At 35.1% G+C, this 18903-nt stretch overlaps 1 protein-coding gene across 1 annotated transcript in view; it reads right to left on the minus strand.

The window, feature by feature from the left end:
- Pnpla8 (patatin like domain 8, phospholipase A2) overlaps positions 1-18903 on the minus strand; it is a 44449-nt gene that overhangs the window by 18203 nt on the left and 7343 nt on the right. Inside the window, exons 4-7 of the mRNA XM_026408110.2 lie at positions 9836-9987; positions 8081-8175; positions 6187-6358; positions 919-976 (exon numbers count right to left, since the gene is read on the minus strand). Of these exons, the coding sequence (XP_026263895.2) occupies positions 919-976; positions 6187-6358; positions 8081-8175; positions 9836-9987 (477 nt within the window). The remainder of the gene's footprint in view (positions 1-918; positions 977-6186; positions 6359-8080; positions 8176-9835; positions 9988-18903) is intronic.

Here is an 18903-nt window from a genome sequence, read left to right on the forward strand (position 1 = left end):
CACATGCTGCCCTTGGGTTCCTGGGCTGTAGTCTTCAGGAACTCTTTCAGTTCTTGGAATTGTCTATGACTCCTCCTGCACAGCCCATTCCCTTTGTCTCTCTGCCAGAAATGCTCCTACTCATCAGCCTTCACATTAAGATCTCAAAGTAGCCTTCTTTTACATCCCTTTAAATGTGTGCTTTCAGAAAACTGTTTCTGTGTTCTACAGATCTTATTTCAGAAAAAATATATCTCATCTGCGTGATTATTGAATGAATAGCTAAACTGCTCTACTGGACTATAAACTCCATGAGTTTATATGGTTGCTTATGAATACATCCAAAGTGCCCAGCACAGTGCTGCCACATGGGCACATAGTTGATAACTGCACAATGAAGGAAAGCATGAAAGACCAGAGTTCAAGAGCAACAGAGGAGCTGTATCTATTGGACTTTTCTTATTACACCTTGATATCCGAGAATACATATAAGCTGCATGGGATTCTTAGGCACATAAATTATATTCCTTAATCAAGCAAGTATTATTAAAGAAAACAAACTCAAGTAATACTCAGGTCATTGAACTTCAAATAAATAAATGGGGAGCTATACTGAGCTTATATATGATATATAGATTTTATCCTTTAAAATCTAGGGGAGGAAATGCTATAACTTTCCTAAATTTGATTAAAATAATTATTATAAAATAATTCTTCCTTATTTTTAGTCTCAGACTTTCATGTTTTTAAACCTTTGTAATACTTTTACTAGATATACAAAAGATCTAATCATCACATCCTAGATCATCATAGAAGAATAAAATCTATTAGCAGAAATTTCTTAGAATTTTTCTCCTTAACAAAAGAGCCCTCAGAATAACTGCTTTTGTCAGACCTTGTTAGAAATGGGTATTATTTAAGATAATACACTACACTTACCTTAGGACATGTAGGGTTTCTTGCTGTTTCAATCATTAGTGCAGAACCCATTCTATCCCTTTATTTAAAAAAGAAGAAATAATATACATCAAAATGATTTTCTTTAAGAATCAGAAAACAAGTACTTTTTTTTTTTTTAATGGTACCAGGGATTGAACTCAGGGGTGCTTAACCACTGAGCCATATCCCCAACCCTTTATATTTTTCACTTTGAGACAGGTTCTCCTTAATTTGCCTGAGGCTTCACTAAATTGCTGAGACTGGCTTTGAACTTGTGATCCTCCTACCTCAGGCTCCTGAGCTGCTGGGATTACAGACATATGCCACCACAACCAGCAAAACACGCCCCTTTTTTTTTTTTTTCCTGGCGGTGCTGGGGAATCAAACTAGGGCCTTGTCCATGCCAAGCAGAGAAAATCATTTCTGTGTTTCACATATCTTATTTCAGAAAAATATATCTCATCTGTGTGACTATTGCATGAATAGATTATAAACTCCATGTCTGTGGTTGCTTATGAATCCATCCAAAGTGCCCAGTACAGTGCTGCCACAAGGGGCACATAGTTGATAAACTGCACAAGGAAGGAAAACATGAAAGACCAGAGTTCAAGAGCAACAGAAGAGCCACATCCACTGAGCCACATCCCCAGCCCAAAACATGCACTATGAAATTATTTGCAGATGGCTTTCTTAAGGTGCTATAAGGAACAAAAAGAAGTACAACAATTTCCCCTAAGAGGCTTACAATCCAATTAATGCACAAGAAACAATATGCAGTGATTTATTAATCTCTGATTCAGACTGTAAGTATAGTTCTGAGGTGAAGAAATAAATATAGGATAGAGTGTAGTTTGAGAGAGATACTGAATGATGGCAACATCCTAAAAGCCAGTACCTATAAAGAACAAAGGCATAAAAATAGAATAGATCTATTTTTTTCAGGGTCCTGCTGCCAGGATATAGAAGCTTCGTTAAGACTGCAGGAGTGCCAGGTATAGTGGTGCACACCTGTAACCCCAGTGACTCAGAAGGCTGAGGCAGGAGGATCACAAATTCAAGCCCAGCCTGGGCAACTTAGTGAGATCCAGTCCCAAATACAAATTTTAAATAGTGGTGGGAGCAAAAGGTTTTATCTGAATGGTAGAGTGCCCCTGGGTTCAATTCCAAGGGTAAAATTTAAAAAGTCTACAGAAGTGTTTATACAGTATACTTACCTAAAAACCAGGTCAAGACATTTACATTTAGACATTAAACTTGCTTTAGTGGGTAACACAGAGCCAATGTTATAAAAATTGCTTGTAAAAACATCTCAATTGGTATTTGAATTAATGGGCAGCAATTTTTACAATTCCATTACAAGGGAATTTAATTTCAATGTAGACTTTTTTCAGTCTTAAAGATTATTCTCTCTGCTTTGCAAATACTATGGCTTTATCAATCTTCCTCTAAGTAGTATTTTCCTAATGATGTTTTTTCAAATCACACTTAAGTTTCTCAACTGTTAGTAAATCTCAAATAAGCATAATATTTACAAACTGCTTGGTGATTTACCCTTTACAAGCTTTTATAAACATCAGTGTACTAGTGTAATACTTTCCAAAATGAACAAGATCCTTATCTTTCCCAACCTGATCTATATGTTTCTTCTATATGAAGATCAATTCAATTTTACTGTTCTACAGACTCTTGATATATATTTGGAACAGAAATTCTGGGGGCATTCACACTTTCAAGCAAAGTTCAAACTTTATTATTGTTGTTTAAACCTTGGTTTACTAAAAGAGCTAAAATGCTTTAGTGATTTATGAATATAAATTTGAAGAGAAAGGAATGATAATTGCTTATTACAGAAAGACCAACATATGAAAAAAAAATTCTTAGCAATCTCAGATTCTACTGATTCTATAATCAAAATAGTACCCACAAAATAACATAAAGTCATCATCATAGGAAAAAACAAACACGAAAGTGTTCTCAATAAACAGCAAGATTTAAAAAGTCATGACAAACAAAAGAACCAGTGGATAGGTACGGCAGAGTATAACAATAGTGCCCCCAGTGAATCACATTTCCTCGAATCCATGTCCTTATATATTGCCCTTTCCAACACAGATCCTTGGTTTAAGAAGCTTCAAGCAATGAGATATCAGCAAACAAGGGATAAGACCAAGGCTTGATAAGTGATTATGCATTGAGGCTTGCCCTCTGAGAATGCTGAGATGGAGATGATGAGATGAAGCCCAGGGGGGTGGGGATGTGGCTCAAGTAGTAGCGCGCTTGCCTGGCATGCGTGCGGCCCAGGTTCGATCTTCAGCACCACATACAAACAAAGATGTTGTGTCCGCCGAAAACTATAAAATAAATATTAAAAAATTCTCTCTCTCTCTTTCTCTCTCTCAAAAAAAAAAAAAAAAAAGAGATGAAGCCCAGGATAGAAATGACCATGTGAAGAGAGACTCAGCTGTTCCAGCCATATTAACTGAGCTACCAGTTGCCAGTAGCAAAACTGAATACAGGCAAGCACAGAAGAAATGCCCAATCAAATCACAGAATCAGAGACTAAATCATTATTATTTTAAGCTACTGACTTTGAGAATTAGTTTGTTTTGCTACAACAATTAAGAGAAAAATCAAAGAAAGGATAAAAAGTTTATCAAAGCTATGATTAAAAATAAAGAAGTCTCTGAAAAAGCAAAAATGAAATAGTAATAATGCAAATATGAAGATTCATGAGAAACAAAATGAAAAAGAATTTCACAGTAAAGTGATTATTTTATGTTAAAATTTTAAATCTTTATTTAAAAATCTTTAAGAAGCAGTATTATGATTTCATGAGAACTGATAGGAGTTCTTCTTTCTAGTAAATGCAAAAGACCTAAAATAAGTAACATTTTTATATTTGCAACAATTGATGGAGAGATTTCACAACTGGAAAGATGTCAACATTCCACAATATAACCTGTACAGTTCACATTAACTTCCATCAAAATATTAGTAAGATTTTTATGAGAAAGGTAACCAAAAATTCACTTTGAAAATTAAATGAAAATAGTTAACAGAATTATGAAAAAGAATAAAGGAGATTCATTATTTCATTTAAAAACACCTTATACAAAGGCTCAAAACTAAATTTACAGAATTAAAAAAAAATCAAAGGGAAAAATAAAAAGCTTGGACATTATACTCTCATGTAAACAGATAAAGATGGTGTTTTAAATCAGTGAAAAAAAAAGGAAAACTATTTGGTAATGGTACCGGGACATTTAAATTAATGAGAAAATAATACAGTTTGACCCTCTCACAATATGTCTCAAAATGAATTTCAGTTGACCTAAAAATATAAGTTTAATAAAACCTTAGAACTAGAAAATAATGTAGATATTTACCTACTTTCAGGGTAGAAAAGACTTTATGAGTATGAAAGCAAAGCTAAAATCATTATAAAAATGTGGCTAAATTAAAATTTTTAACTTTCTTCATTAAACAGATGATTAATTAGAAAGTACTTTTTCAATATATGGTTATAAATACAATGTAGTGTGCCACATTCTGACAGTAAAATAAGCAAAGACCTTGCCCTCAAAATTAATAGTCAAAAAACAAAAAATATTGAAACTTACTAATAAACAAAGTGACATCAATTGAAATACTGGTTTCAAAAACTGTCAAACTGATACATTTTAAACATTAAATTGTTGAGTGCTGGGCTGGGGTTGTGGCTCAGGGTAGAGTGCTCGCCTAACACATGTGAGGCACTGTGTTTGATCCTCAGTGCCACATATAAATAAATAAAATAAGGTATTGTATCCACCTACAACTTAAAAAAAAAAATTCTTTTTTTTAAAAAATATTTCCTAAGATAAATACAAATTGATTCTGGTAGATAAGTGTATATATATATATATATATATATATATATATATATATATGTACTTGTCAAGATTTTTAAAACATGGGCTGGGGTTGTGGTTCAGTGGTAGAGCGCTTGCCTAGCATGCATGAGGCACTGGGTTCGATCCTCAGCACCAAATAAAAACAAAATAATGTGTCCATCTAAAACTAAAGATACATAAATATTTTTTTTTTAAAAAAAGATTTTTAAAACATGCATACCCTCTGACCCAAAATTGTAATTCTAGAAATTTTCCTTAAAGCTAAAGTAAAGATGTAAGATGTCCATGGAAACTTTCTTTTTGAAATATAATGACATCTTAAGCATCCTTCTTTTTCAATAGCTAATTTTTAAAATAAAAAAATAGTACATTCATTAAAGGGAAGAGTGAACACCATCAAAATGTTTCAAAAATATTAATGAGAGACTGTGATAAATACTAAATGAAAATGCAGATATCAAATTACATGTGCATTATCATCCCCAAATTGTGAAAGGAATGAACACACACACACACTCACTCTCTCTTTCTCTCTCTCTACCTGTAAAAAATTCTAGAAAGAAATGTGATCTTAGTAGAATTACTGGTAATTTTCTTTATATATTCTCTATTTCCAAATGATGAATATTTTAAAATGACATCAACACTTGATTCAATAATTATGTTCTTACAAACTGATCTATTGGTCTATTCTGAAATATGGACATAAATTTAAAGTTTTCTATCAAAGCAATGTTCATAATCACAAAAAATGAAAAGCAATATAAATGTCTTGAATGCCCATAAATATCATATATGGAAATGGTTAAGAAATCACAGTACTGTCACATTCTGTAGTATAATGTAATATTTAAAAATGTGTCAAGAAATTTTAATAAAATTGGAAAAAGGGGGGAAGATATTAATTTACAACTGTAATGTCAGCTGTACAAAATGTTTATAAAAATGTATACAATCTAGGAAAGACCTAGAAGGAAATACATTGCAAGGTCTACAGCTTTGAACAATAGGATTGTAGTTGATTTTAAGTTTCTACTTTCCACTTATACTTTTTGATTCATAGTATTTGGAAAGAAATTTAAAAATTATTAAACAGCTTAGAATAATGACTTCAGAAACAACAGTGTGCAACTGTGGTCTATGTACAACATAGTCTCAAATTTTTAAAAAGGTAATTTTCTCATTTATATGCAAATCTCATACACATGAACCCAAGAATTTATGACTACAATGTGATTCATTAAAATAGGAACAGTGATTATCTCCAATTAATGGTATTAGTAATTTGAGTCTTCTTCATATTTTTTGTATTTTAAAACATATATACATATATACCTACATAATTAGAACATTTTTAAAAAGAATTATAACTTACTTAAGAATCTTTTCCCATGTTTGACTGTCATAGAATGCATGGCTCCAACTCATTTTGACTGTCCCAACAATGACATTTTGTGAAAATACATCTGATCCTAATTTTCGATAAAGTTCTTCACATTCGTCCAAGGGCATATGAAACAATCCCAACATGAAAGCTAATATGGCTCCTAAAAGAAAAAAAATTCTTAGTTTTTATGAGCATTGATGTTACTGCACTTATAATTTTAAGAACTCCTGGGTCATAGACTTGGCTTAAATTCTAGCTTTAACACTGGGTCAATTCTAGCTATGTCACCTGGGACAAGTTCCTTAACTTCTCAATCCCATTTTTTTTTTTTTTTACCTGTAAAATGGCAAAAAAAATAACAACTAAAATTCCTAAGCCCCTTGTATTGGGACAACACATGTAAAGGGCTTTACCAGGTCCCCAAAATGATAAAATACATCTACCTCAAGATGGTAATTATAAAAATTTTTAAATATACAAAAATATTTCTTTATATTAAATATATAAGAAAGAAAAAAATATATATAAGAAAGATATCATGGTTATTAAAGATATTTCTCACAATAATTACTTTGATTTAGTCATAGAACACAGTATATTTAATAACTCACGAATTCAGTAAGCAACTACTCTTTCAAGTTGGTTCTAGAGTCAATGTAATTAAAGAAATCACACTCTGGGATCTCTTTTTAAATAGCTGATTTCATGTACTAGTTGTAATTGGTAGGAAACACTGCCATCTAGTGTGTCTCATTGGCCTAACCCTTAAATAAAGATAAAAGGGAGGAGAAAGCTTTGGGGTATGAAAGAAAAAGATAGAAGAATTCTATACATATACCAACCACCTCTTGGTCCCCATCCCCTGCCTCTCCCTCCTACTGGGGATTAAACTCAGGGGTACCTCACCACCGATCATGTCCCCAGCTCTTTATTTATTTATTTAGTTGGTTTTTTGTGTTTCATTTTTTGTTTTGTTTTGTTTTTTGAGAACAGGTCTCACTAAGTTGCTTAGAGCCTTGCTAAATTGCCAAGGCTGTCTTTGACCTTGCAATACTCCTTCCTCAGACTTCAGAGGGATTATGGGAATACTCCACCATGTCCAACCCAACTAGCAATATTTAAAGGTAACTTTTCTTTTTTGGTACTTGGGATTGAACCCAGGGGCACTCTACCACTGAGCTACATCCCTGGCTGTTTTATAATTTTTAATTTTGAGACAGGGTTTCACTAAGTTGCTCAGGCTAGCCGTAAACTTGTGATCCTCATGCCCCAGTCACTGGCAATTACAGGCATGTGCCCCAATGTCCTGCTAAAAGTAGCTCTTTTTAAAAAAGTATTTATTTTTTAGTTTTAGGTAGACACAATACCTTTATTTTATTTTTACGTGGTGCTGAGAATCGAATACACTGCCTCATGCATGCTAGGCGAGCATGCTACCACTTGAGCCACATCCCCAGCCCTAAAAGTAGCTTTTTAAACACACACGTTCTCAGATTTCTCAATTTAAATTCTGCCTTCAAACATCCATACAAAAATGACAAAGGGAGCAATCTTCAAATTGAGAGACTCCCCTCAGAGGAAAAAAAAAAAAGTATTCACCTTTAATTTTCTATTGGTTTAAGTACAATGTCTGCCTTCTGCTTCATTGCTTTCCTTACAATGAATATACCATAAAGCAATAATTTATAATCTGCCCTTGTTATAGTGGTTTATTGAAAACATATTATAAAAGCACATTAAAATCTTTCTGAATGTTAACTTATTTAAAATAAATATCTTTACAGGTTTATTAAGCAAATTGAAAAATTATTCACATCAAAACATGAAACTAATGCCCAACATTTCATAATATAACCACGATCTTTAACCTAATAATCATTACCTGTGCTTACGCCACAAATATAATCAAAGAGCTGATGAACTGGCTTCTGAGTAAGTTCAACTAATTTCCTTAGTGTCTGAAGAGCAACTACACCCCTATGGGAAAAAAATCAAAAGCAAAATGAGAATTCCTATTTCAAGGAAAATAAATCCAAGTCATTGAATAAAATAATCCTATCAACTGCTTTTATAGTTTATGTGTTAACATGAAAACTAATATGCAAATCAGCATTAGTAAAAATTGCCCATCCAAACATTTAGGATTATTTTTAAAAATTCAATATCTAAATAAAGGTATCAAACTTGTGGTATTGCAGCACATCTAAAAATGTGTATTAGTATCTATTTGAATTAGAACACAAAGATGTGTGGATAAGATATTTTTTAAAATACTCCAATTCTGAAAAATACTTAAAACCTCACCTGACCAACTTTGGGATGACATACAAAGGTTTATTCTTTCATCATAACAATGGGTCACCTATGCTTCTATATATTTGTGTTTTACATAGTTTAACAGATTCCCCCACACCCTCTGGGGATTGAACCCAGGGGCACTAAACTTAGACTAAGTCACATCACTAGCCCATTTTTTTTTTTAATATTTTATCTAGAGACAGGGCCTTTCTCTGAGTTGCTGAGGCTGGCTTTGAGCTAACAATCCTATCTCAGCCTTTCGAGCTGCTGGGATTATAGTTGTGCTCCACCATGCCCAGTCAGATTTTTTAGCTCCCTTTCATTCATTTATTTTTTAAAAATTCAGTAAATTTAGGACAAACCTCTGCATTAAGGTGTATTCACTAATGCTGCTGAATTTGTTCATTCATTTTTAAATCTTTGCCAAAGGCCTGACATACTTCATAAAGGAATGTGAGAAGATAAAAATAGCCCAGGAAGTATAGGTCAACTTAGGGCATATATACCATATGGACAATTCTCAACATTGGGACAATATCCAAAAAAAAAAAATTCAATGAAAAGTTCTATTCCCAATACACGATATAGGCCAGGTCATTCCTAGAACAAAAAAAGCACTTACTCACCACATAATAAAATTTAGAGTTTCAAATTGTGCCTTAATTCTGCCAATAGAAAGTCACTAGAAATCTTACAAAGTAGTAAGACTGAAGATTGGTAATGAAATTATCTCTTTCTGAACAAAGAATGCATTTATTTCTTGTATAACACCAGAACTAGCATGTGTAAGGGAAGACAGGAAACCAGGGAGTTATTGACATAGACTCCTTTTCTAGCAATCACTTTTTTTTTAGAATTTTAATATTTATTATTATTATTATTTTTAGTTTTTGGTGGACACAACATCTTTGTTTGTATGCAGTTCTGAGGCTCGAACCCTGGCCGCACACATGCCAGGCGATTGCTCTACCACTTGAGCCACATCCCCAGCCACTCAATCACTTTATTGATTAGTGACTGACATACATGAGTAAGAAATATAAAAGAAAGCTGAAACTACAAAATATTCCTAAGATTTTTAAAGAATAATGGCTGATAATTCCTGAACTACCAAAAACATTTAAAAACATCAAAATAAAATATAAATACTAGATCAAATTAAAATAAAAGTGATTCATATGTTGAAATGTTTCATAGACTCATGTAAATTAAAAAATTCAATTTCATATTGCAGTTTAGAATTTGATTTTAGAATAATATAAATACATCAAATCAGTTTTTTTGATGCCTAAGGCTGAATCGAGTCTGAGGTTTTTAAAAGTTATTTTTCTGTCCTTACCTCGTTCCTCCACCATCAATTGTGAGAATTCGGACGCCCCTCCCTTTCACTGGATCCACATAGCCAATTAAAGCCAAAATTTCTCTTACTGCAGCCTGAAGAGTTTCATCCTTAATTTGTCTCAGTCGTAATAAATATGGAATAATTTTTTCCTACATTGAGAGAAAAAATATTTGGTTGCTTTTGTCAAATCGAGAAGAAAAATGGATGATTATTTTTAACTAACTCAAGTAGATCATCACATAAAATAAAGGTGTAAGTATACATTATTTTCTCACTAATTTACATTATAGCTTAGTTTTTGACATGTTAATATCAATATGTATTTAGGATATATTTGTCCTAATACAACAGAGAAAAAGTAACTTCTAGCCATATATCTTCTTTAAAATGTGCAGTGTTTAAAATTTAGAGAAAATATAACTTGCTTAATACAAATTTAAAAATATTATTTGTGACAACAAAAGGTTAACATCATAAATTTTATACATATTTTGTCCGAATCCTGAAGAGGATAAAACTCCTTCATAGTATTCAGTATTAGAAATTAAACTGTTATCAAAAGAAAACAAATAAACCATGTTGTGTATAGTGCACATGGAACAAAAAGAGACCTTATAGTAGAATATAAGCAAATGTTGACTTATAAAATAAAACTGAGACAGAAGATAAAAGATGACCATTAAAATTAAATAATAAGTTTAAGATGGGGCACTGGCATGTGCCTGTAGTTCCTCTACTCAACAGGCTGAGGGAGAAGAATCAGTTATGCCCAGGAGTTCAGGGCCAGCCTGGGCAACACAGCCAGACACTCTCTCTTAATATAAAAAATAAAATAAAATAAATAATTATGTAAATAAAACTAGGACTGCAAGATTTAAATATTAAACTTCATATTGTTAGTGACAGATAAGAGCTTAAGGGGCTGGGGATGTGGCTCAAGCGGTAGCGCGCTCGCCTGGTATGCGTGCGGCCCGGGTTCGATCCTCAGCACCACATACCAACAAAGATGTTGTGTCCGCCGAGAACTAAAAAATAAAATATAAAAAGAGCTTAACTCTTAGGGTTTTACACTGAGCTTACTCACACAGGAGCATTTTATATAGTCAATACCCCAGGTTTAAGGAAATGGCTAAGTGGTAGATACACTTCTGCTGTGTAATCTGTAGGCCAGGAAATAGTTTTTCAATGTATCATCCATTTTCTTTTTTTATGATCAAATCTGAAATACTATTGCTCTAAAGGTTTTTTTTTTTTTTTTTTTTTTTTTTGTCCCTGACTAGTAATGAGTTTCAAAGTGCCCTTATAGGAACTTAAACAACCAGTGGAGTTTAGAAAGGCAAATTTCCTTCTCTGGTTAGGATGGAACACTTTGTTACAGATCAATGCTCATGCCAAGAAAACTAGAGCAGCTTGATAAAATGCAAGAAAAGCACCATCTGTTTAAAGGCATCGTAGAGCTGCTGAGGCAATGAGTATGGGAGAAAGAAGGAATCTGAAGAAGGGACAACTGCTGGAAAGTGAGCTGATAAACTATAGTCTTTCTTTCCTTAGGGCACTTGCTGGTTCTGTGAAGAAACAAAAAAGATGGAAAAACTGGGCCTGAATCAGACAAAGGGCCACAACTGAACAGAGAAGAGCTGAGCATTTAGTCTCATGGAGTTTAGAATGACAAAACTGAAGACCCAAGGCTCACCCTCGGACATTTGCAGAATTCTGAAACAATGAGATATGAAAAGGTGAGAAAGCTAAGATGAGGACTTCTGGAATTCAAGAGTAGGAATTTTCTTTTTTTTTTTAACTCTTTTTTTTTTTTTTTTTTTTTTTTTTTAGAGAGAGAGAGAGAGAGAAGAGAGAATTTTTCAATATTTATTTTTTAGTTTTTGGCGGACACAACATCTTTGTTTGTATGTGGTGCTGAGGATCAAACCCGGGCCGCACACATGCCAGGCGAGTGCGCTACCGCTTGAGTCACATCCCCAGCCCCATTTTTTTAACTCTTGAGATTGTATAACTGATGAGAGTGGTGGCAGTCAACACAGAGGCTCTCGACTGAAAACCCTGAGGAAGGTGGCTCCCAAATAGGGAAAACTAAGGGTATTAACCAAACTATAACCCAGCCTTGACCCAGTTATACCCTAACTGAATGAATGCCCCATAACACCAAGCCAGGAACAAAATCAACTCTCTGGAAAAAGGAATCTGGATCCTATGGAGTGTTGTTGTTATTGCTGCTATTATTTGTTTTTATTCATGATGTCCAACATCTAGAATGCATGTCCCAGCATGAAATGATCAAAGACCAAGAGGTGATCCTCCCATTATAAATACTAATAAAAGATGCTAAAATAAAAATAATAAAATTATCATTCAAAAGCAATAGATACAGGTCCAGCAACCCGCTGAGTGAGAGAACAGCTACGCGCGCCTGCAGGGAACGCGGACAGGACCCACAAGTAGGACAGGGCCGGCGGCTTGCTGAAGGGCAGGCCCGTCCCCTCCTCCAGTGTCTGCAAGGTAGGCGGGACCCTGACCACCGGCGGATGGCCCCAGCGGCCTGCTGAGGGGTGGAACCGGCCCCTCCCCAGGGCCTGCAAGCTAGGCGAACCTGCAAACCACGGGCGGGTCAGGTCCAGCAACCTGCCGAGTGAGAGAACAGCTACGCGCGCCTGCAGGGAACGCGGACAGGACCCACAAGTAGGACAGGGCCGGCGGCTTGCTGAAGGGCAGGCCCGTCCCCTCCCCCAGTGTCTGCAAGGTAGGCGGGGCTGTGACCACTGGCAGATCGGGCTGAGCGGCCAACTGAGGGGTGGAACCGGCCCCTCCCCCAGTGCCTGCAAGCTAAGCGAATCTTCGACCCATCGGGAGGTCAGGCCCAGCAACCTGCGGAGTGACAGAGGTGCCCCTCGTGCCTGCTGGGTAGGCGGACCTTTGACCTAGGGCCTGCCAGCGTAACAGACGGATCACACAAATTGGAGGAGGATCACAGCCACTACCTGCCCTGCAAGGTGATCTTTCAACCATACAAGAGCAATATAAATAAATAGAGGGAAAATTTCAAAAACACAACAGTTTCACCAAGCAGAAAGAAACGCCAGCAGTATGAAAAGACAAGGAAAGAAAGGACCACAGGCAATGCAGGTCAACTCAACTTTAAAAGAGGTAATAGGTGCAACAGATGGAATGTCAGATAGAGAGGTCAGGATGCAGACACTTCAGAAATACAGAAGATAATTAGAAATTACTTTGAATTCTTATACTCCAATAAAATAGAAGATAGTGAAGGCATAGATAAATTCCTTAAGTCTTATGATCTGCCCAGATTGAGTCAGGAGGATATAGACAACCTAAACAGACCAATAACAATAGAGGAAATAGAAGAAACCATCAAAAGATTACCAACTAAGAAAAGCCCAGGACCGGATGGGTATACAGCAGAGTTTTACAAAACCTTTAAAGAGGAACTAACACCAATACTTTTCAAGCTATTTCAGGAAATAGAAAAAGAGGGAGAACTTCCAAATTCGTTCTACGAGGCCAACATCACCCTGATTCCGAAACCAGACAAAGACACTTCAAAGAAAGAAAACTACAGACCAATATCTCTAATGAACCTTGACGCAAAAATCCTCAATAAAATTCTGGCAAATCAGATTCAAATACATATCAAAAAAATTATACACCATGATCAAGTAGGATTCATCCATGGGATGCAAGGCTGGTCCAATATACAGAAATCAATTAATGTTATTCACCACATCAATAGACTTAAAAACAAGAACCATATGATCATCTCGATAGATGCAGAAAAAGCATTCGACAAAGTACAGCATCCCTTTATGTTCAAAACTCTAAAAAAATTAGGGATAACTGGATCATACCTCAACATTGTAAAAGCAATCTATGATAAGCCACTGGCCAGCATCATTCTGAATGGAGAAAAATTGAAGGCATTCCCTCTAAGATCTGGTACAAGACAGGGATGCCCTCTCTCACCACTTCTGTTCAACATAGTCCTCGAAACACTGGCCAGAGCAATTAGACAGACGAAAGAAATTAAAGGCATAAAAATAGGAAAAGAAGAACTTAAATTATCACTATTTGCAGATGATATGATTCTATACCTAGCAGACCCAAAAGGGTCTACAAAGAAGCTATTAGAGCTAATAAATGAATTCAGCAAAGTGGCAGGATATAAGATCAACACTCATAAATCAAAGGCATTCCTGTATATCAGCGACAAACCCTCTGAAACGGAAATGAGGACAACTATTCCATTCACAGTATCCCCCCCAAAAATAAAATACTTGGGAATCAACCTAACAAAAGAGGTGAAAGATTTATACAATGAAAATTACAGAACCTTAAAGAAAGATATAGAAGAAGACCTTAGAAGATGGAAAAATATACCCTGCTCATGGATAGGCAGAACTAACATCATCAAAATGGCGAAATTACCAAAAGTTCTCTATAAGTTCAATGCAATGCCAATCAAAATCCCAACAGCATTTCTTGTAGAAATAGATAAAAGAATCATGAAATTCATATGGAATAATAAAAGACCCAAAATAGCAAAAACAATACTAAGCAGGAAGTGTGAATCAGGCGGTATAGGGATACCAGACTTCAAACTATACTACAGAGCAATAGTAACAAAAACAGCATGGTACTGGTACCAAAACAGGCAGGTGGACCAATGGTACAGAATAGAGGACACAGTAACCAATCCACAAAACTACAACTATCTTATATTTGATAAAGGGGCTAAAAGCATGCAATGGAGGAAGGATAGCATCTTCAACAAATGGTGCTGGGAAAACTGGAAATCCATCTGCATCAAAATGAATCTGAATCCCTATCTCTCGCCATGCACAAAAGTTAACTCAAAATGGATCAAGGAGCTTGATATTAAATCAGAGACACGGCATCTGATAGAAGAAAAAGTTGGCTATGATCTACATACTGTGGGATCAGGCTCCAAATTCCTCAATAGGACACCCATAGCGCAAGAGTTAACAACTAGAATCAACAAATGGGACTTACTCAAACTAAAAAGTTTTTTCTCAGCAAAAGAAACAATAAGAGAGATAAACAGGGAGCCTACATCCTGGGAACAAATCTTACTCCACACACTTCAGATAGAGCCCTAATAACCAGAATATATAAAGAACTCAAAAAATTAGACAATAAGATAACAAATAACCCAATCAATAAATGGGCAAAGGACCTGAACACACACTTCTCAGAGGAGGACATACAATCAATCAATAAGTACATGAAAAAATGCTCACCATCGCTAGCAGTCAGAGAAATGCAAATCAAAACCACCCTAAGGTACCATCTCACTCCAGTAAGATTGGCAGCCATTAGGAAGTCAAACAACAATAAGTGCTGGAGAGGATGCGGGGAAAAGGGCACTCTTGTTCATTGCTGGTGGGACTGCAAATTGGTGCAGCCAATTTGGAAAGCAGTATGGAGATTTCTTGGAAAGCTGGGAATGGAACCACCATTTGACCCAGCTATTCCCCTTCTCGGTCTATTCCCCAAAGACCTAATAAGAGCATGCTACAGGGACACTGCTACATCGATGTTCATAGCAGCTCAATTCACGATAGCAAGACTGTGGAATCAGCCTAGATGCCCTTCAATAGATGAATGGATAAAAAAAATGTGGCATTTATACACAATGGAGTATTACTCTGCATTAAAAAATGACAAAATCATAGAATTTGGAGGGAAATGGATGGCATTAGAGCAGATTATGCTAAGTGAAGCTAGTCAATCTTTAAAAAACAAATACCAAATGACTCCTTTGATATAAGGGGAGGAAACAAGGACAGGGTAGGGACGAAGAGCTTGAGACGAAGATTTACATTAACAGGGTTGAGAGGTGGGAGGGAAAGGAAGTGAGAAGGGAAATCGCATGGTAATGGAAGGCGATCTTCAGGGTTATACAAAATGACATATAAGAGGAAAGGAGGGGTAAGACAAGATAATACAAATGGAAGAAATGATTTACAGTAGAAGGGGTAGAGAGAGAAAAGGGGAGGGGAGGGGAGGGGAGGGGAGGGGGGATAGTAGAGAATAGGACAGACAGCAGAATACATCAGACACTAGAAAGGCAATATGTCAATCAATGGAAGGGTAACTGATGTGATACAGCAATCTGTATACGGGGTAAAATTGGGAGTTCATAACCCACTTGAATCAAACTGTGAAATATGATGTATTAAGAACTATGTAATGTTTTGAATGACCAACAATAAAAAAAAAAAAGCAACAGATATCTACAAAGTAAATTCAATGAAAGATGTGCAAGATGCTCAATGAAAATACTGGGGGAACATAAAGATGACCTACCAAAATGGAATAATATACCAAATTCAAGGCATGGAAAACTCCATATTACAAAGATAAAATTTACCCTAAATTGTTCCATAGATTCAAAGCAATTTCCACATGATTTTATTCTCTTTTATTTTTATGGATAAATTAATTTGAAAATTCATAAGGAAATGACAGGCCAAGAATAACCAAGGTAATATTAAGAGGAAGAACAAAGTTAGGGGATTTATACTACCAAATGTTAAATTTATTGTAAACCTACAATAATTTAGGCAGCATAGTATTAAAGCAAAAACACATAAATATGCCAATGGAACAAAATCCAGTGTCCAGAAACAGACTCATATTAGTGACCACATTTATGACAAGTCTTTTTAATAAATGGTTCTGTGTCACTTGGACATGTATATTTAGAAAAAAAGGGCAGAACTCTCATCTCACACACTGCAACCAAATCTATTCTAGATAAACAGTAAATAAAAGCAGGAAAGGTAAAACAAAATTTTAGAAGAAAATACAAAACCAAAAAATTTATTCAACAGAACACAAAGACAAATATAAATTGGACTAATATCCATTCCTCAAAAAACAACAGAAGGGGCTGGGGCTGGGGCTCAGAGGTAGAGCACTCACCTAGCATGCGTGAGGCACTGAGTTCAATCCTCAGCACCACATATAAATAAAATAAAGATACTGTGTCTACCTAAAACTAAAAAAAAAAAATAAAAAAAATTAAAGAAAAAGATACATCCCAGAGTGGAAGAATATATTTTCAAGACACACACATACCTAGCCATAACAAATAAGGAAACTATACAAATCAATAATAAAAAGCTGGCTAACCTCCCACCCCCCAAAAAATGGGTAAAAACTTTAGCTGGGAAAGTTCTCAGCAGAGCATATGACACTGTCTTGCCTTAAGCAATTTATAGAGTTCACTGTTTTCAGATGCTTATTATTTAGGGAAGAACAATAATTTTCTTCAAACTATCTAAAGTATTAATTGACCTGAATATCCATTTCCAAAACCCCTTTTTTCTTGGTATTGCAGAGTCCTTAGATTTGAGATCAGTTGTGAAACATTAAGAGAATCCCCAAAGTTTCAATTAGCAAGAATTTTCATTGCAGACTAAAACTGAAAACTACTCAGAAATCCAACAACATTACAACAAATGTGACACACAATGAAACATGAAAAAATGAGAATGAATAATTGACAACGACCACACAATACACTGAGTAAAAGAAGTCAATTAGCCAAAACTAATCTGTGATTGCCTTTTTGGGAGACTGACTAAAAGGGATACAAGAGAGACTTCTGAGGCACTGGTAATATTCTGCTTCTTCATCTGGGTTCAATTTGTGAACTTTATCCTTACAAATGTATGTGTGTGATACTTGAATGTTTAAAATGGTTCTTTAATATTAGTCTCTCCCTAAAATTCATCTGTTGGTTTTCTTTTTTTTTCTTTTTTTAGAGACTTTTTTGGATAGACTTTATTTCAAACAGGATTTCAATTTATTATTTCTACTCCATATCTGTTGGTTTTCTAATTCTTCCTCTCCCAGCTCCTCCCTAATCTCAGGGGAAACAGGATTACCTTTCTTCCCCATCCTAGACAGAGTTATCTGTCCTTGAGCACTCACCTAAGCTAGGAAGGAAGTAATCCAGACTTAGGGGATAGTATCTGAAGATCTCAGAAATGACTACCTCCCAAATTAACAAGGAAATTACAATGCCAACAGAGAAGATGGGAATCTAGCCTTTGAATCATCTCTTTATAAGTACCCCAGTTCCTGCTGAAGGGTGGAATTATAGCCTCTGGGAGGAGTCCCTGTGTTTCTCCTTTGCTAGCAAAGCAATAAACCTTCTATTTCCTTTTTTCTAAAAAAAAAAAAAATCATAGGTTGACACCTAGCACCTAGTACCCAGTGCAACACAATTAAGAGGTAGGAGGGCCTTTTGGAAAGTGATAGTCATGAGATCTTTGCCTCATGAATGAGATTAGTGTCCTTGCCCCTCCTGCCCCATAAGTTTGCCACAACAAGCCACAATACTGAGGAACAAGGCCTTCACCAATACCAAATCTGCCAGCTCCTCATCTTGTTTTCCCAGCCTCCAGAACTGTGAGAAATAAATTTCTGTTATATATAATCTACCCAGTTTAGGGTACATTGTTACAGCATCCCAAATCAACTAAAAGATGGTAATTATATTTCTATATACATCACCGAAATGTGAAACAATTAAAAACACATGTATATTTAGAAAATGTCTTTTAAGTAGGATATTTTGAAATATGAAAGACAACCTCAAATTTTAGGAACATGAAATATTAAAGTTTATGTATCATAATATACTTGTTATATAATATAAAACTACAGAAAGGTGCATTATTCAAAGACCTTTTCAGCAAGGTGATTTGTCAAAAAGTAGAATAAATGTGAATGAGTGAACTAAAAATTTCTTGAATGACAAGCTAAACACAAGCACTAACACATTTCTAATACAATTTTAACAATTGTATTATTACAGATAAAGAGACTCAAACACATTTTAGAGAACTTTCTAAAAACAGTCTATTTAAATAGGTCTAAATTATGTTCACTATTTTAGATTTTCAAAAATCAGGTAAGGGAAAGCTCATTGTTTCACTTAAGATTACCAGTACCATTAGTACTAAGGTCATTAAAATTCTTAGGCTTTCAAATATGGAGAGGCC

This window comes from Urocitellus parryii, chromosome 3 (assembly GCF_045843805.1).
Source record: "Urocitellus parryii isolate mUroPar1 chromosome 3, mUroPar1.hap1, whole genome shotgun sequence".
Lineage (NCBI taxonomy): Eukaryota > Metazoa > Chordata > Mammalia > Rodentia > Sciuridae > Urocitellus > Urocitellus parryii.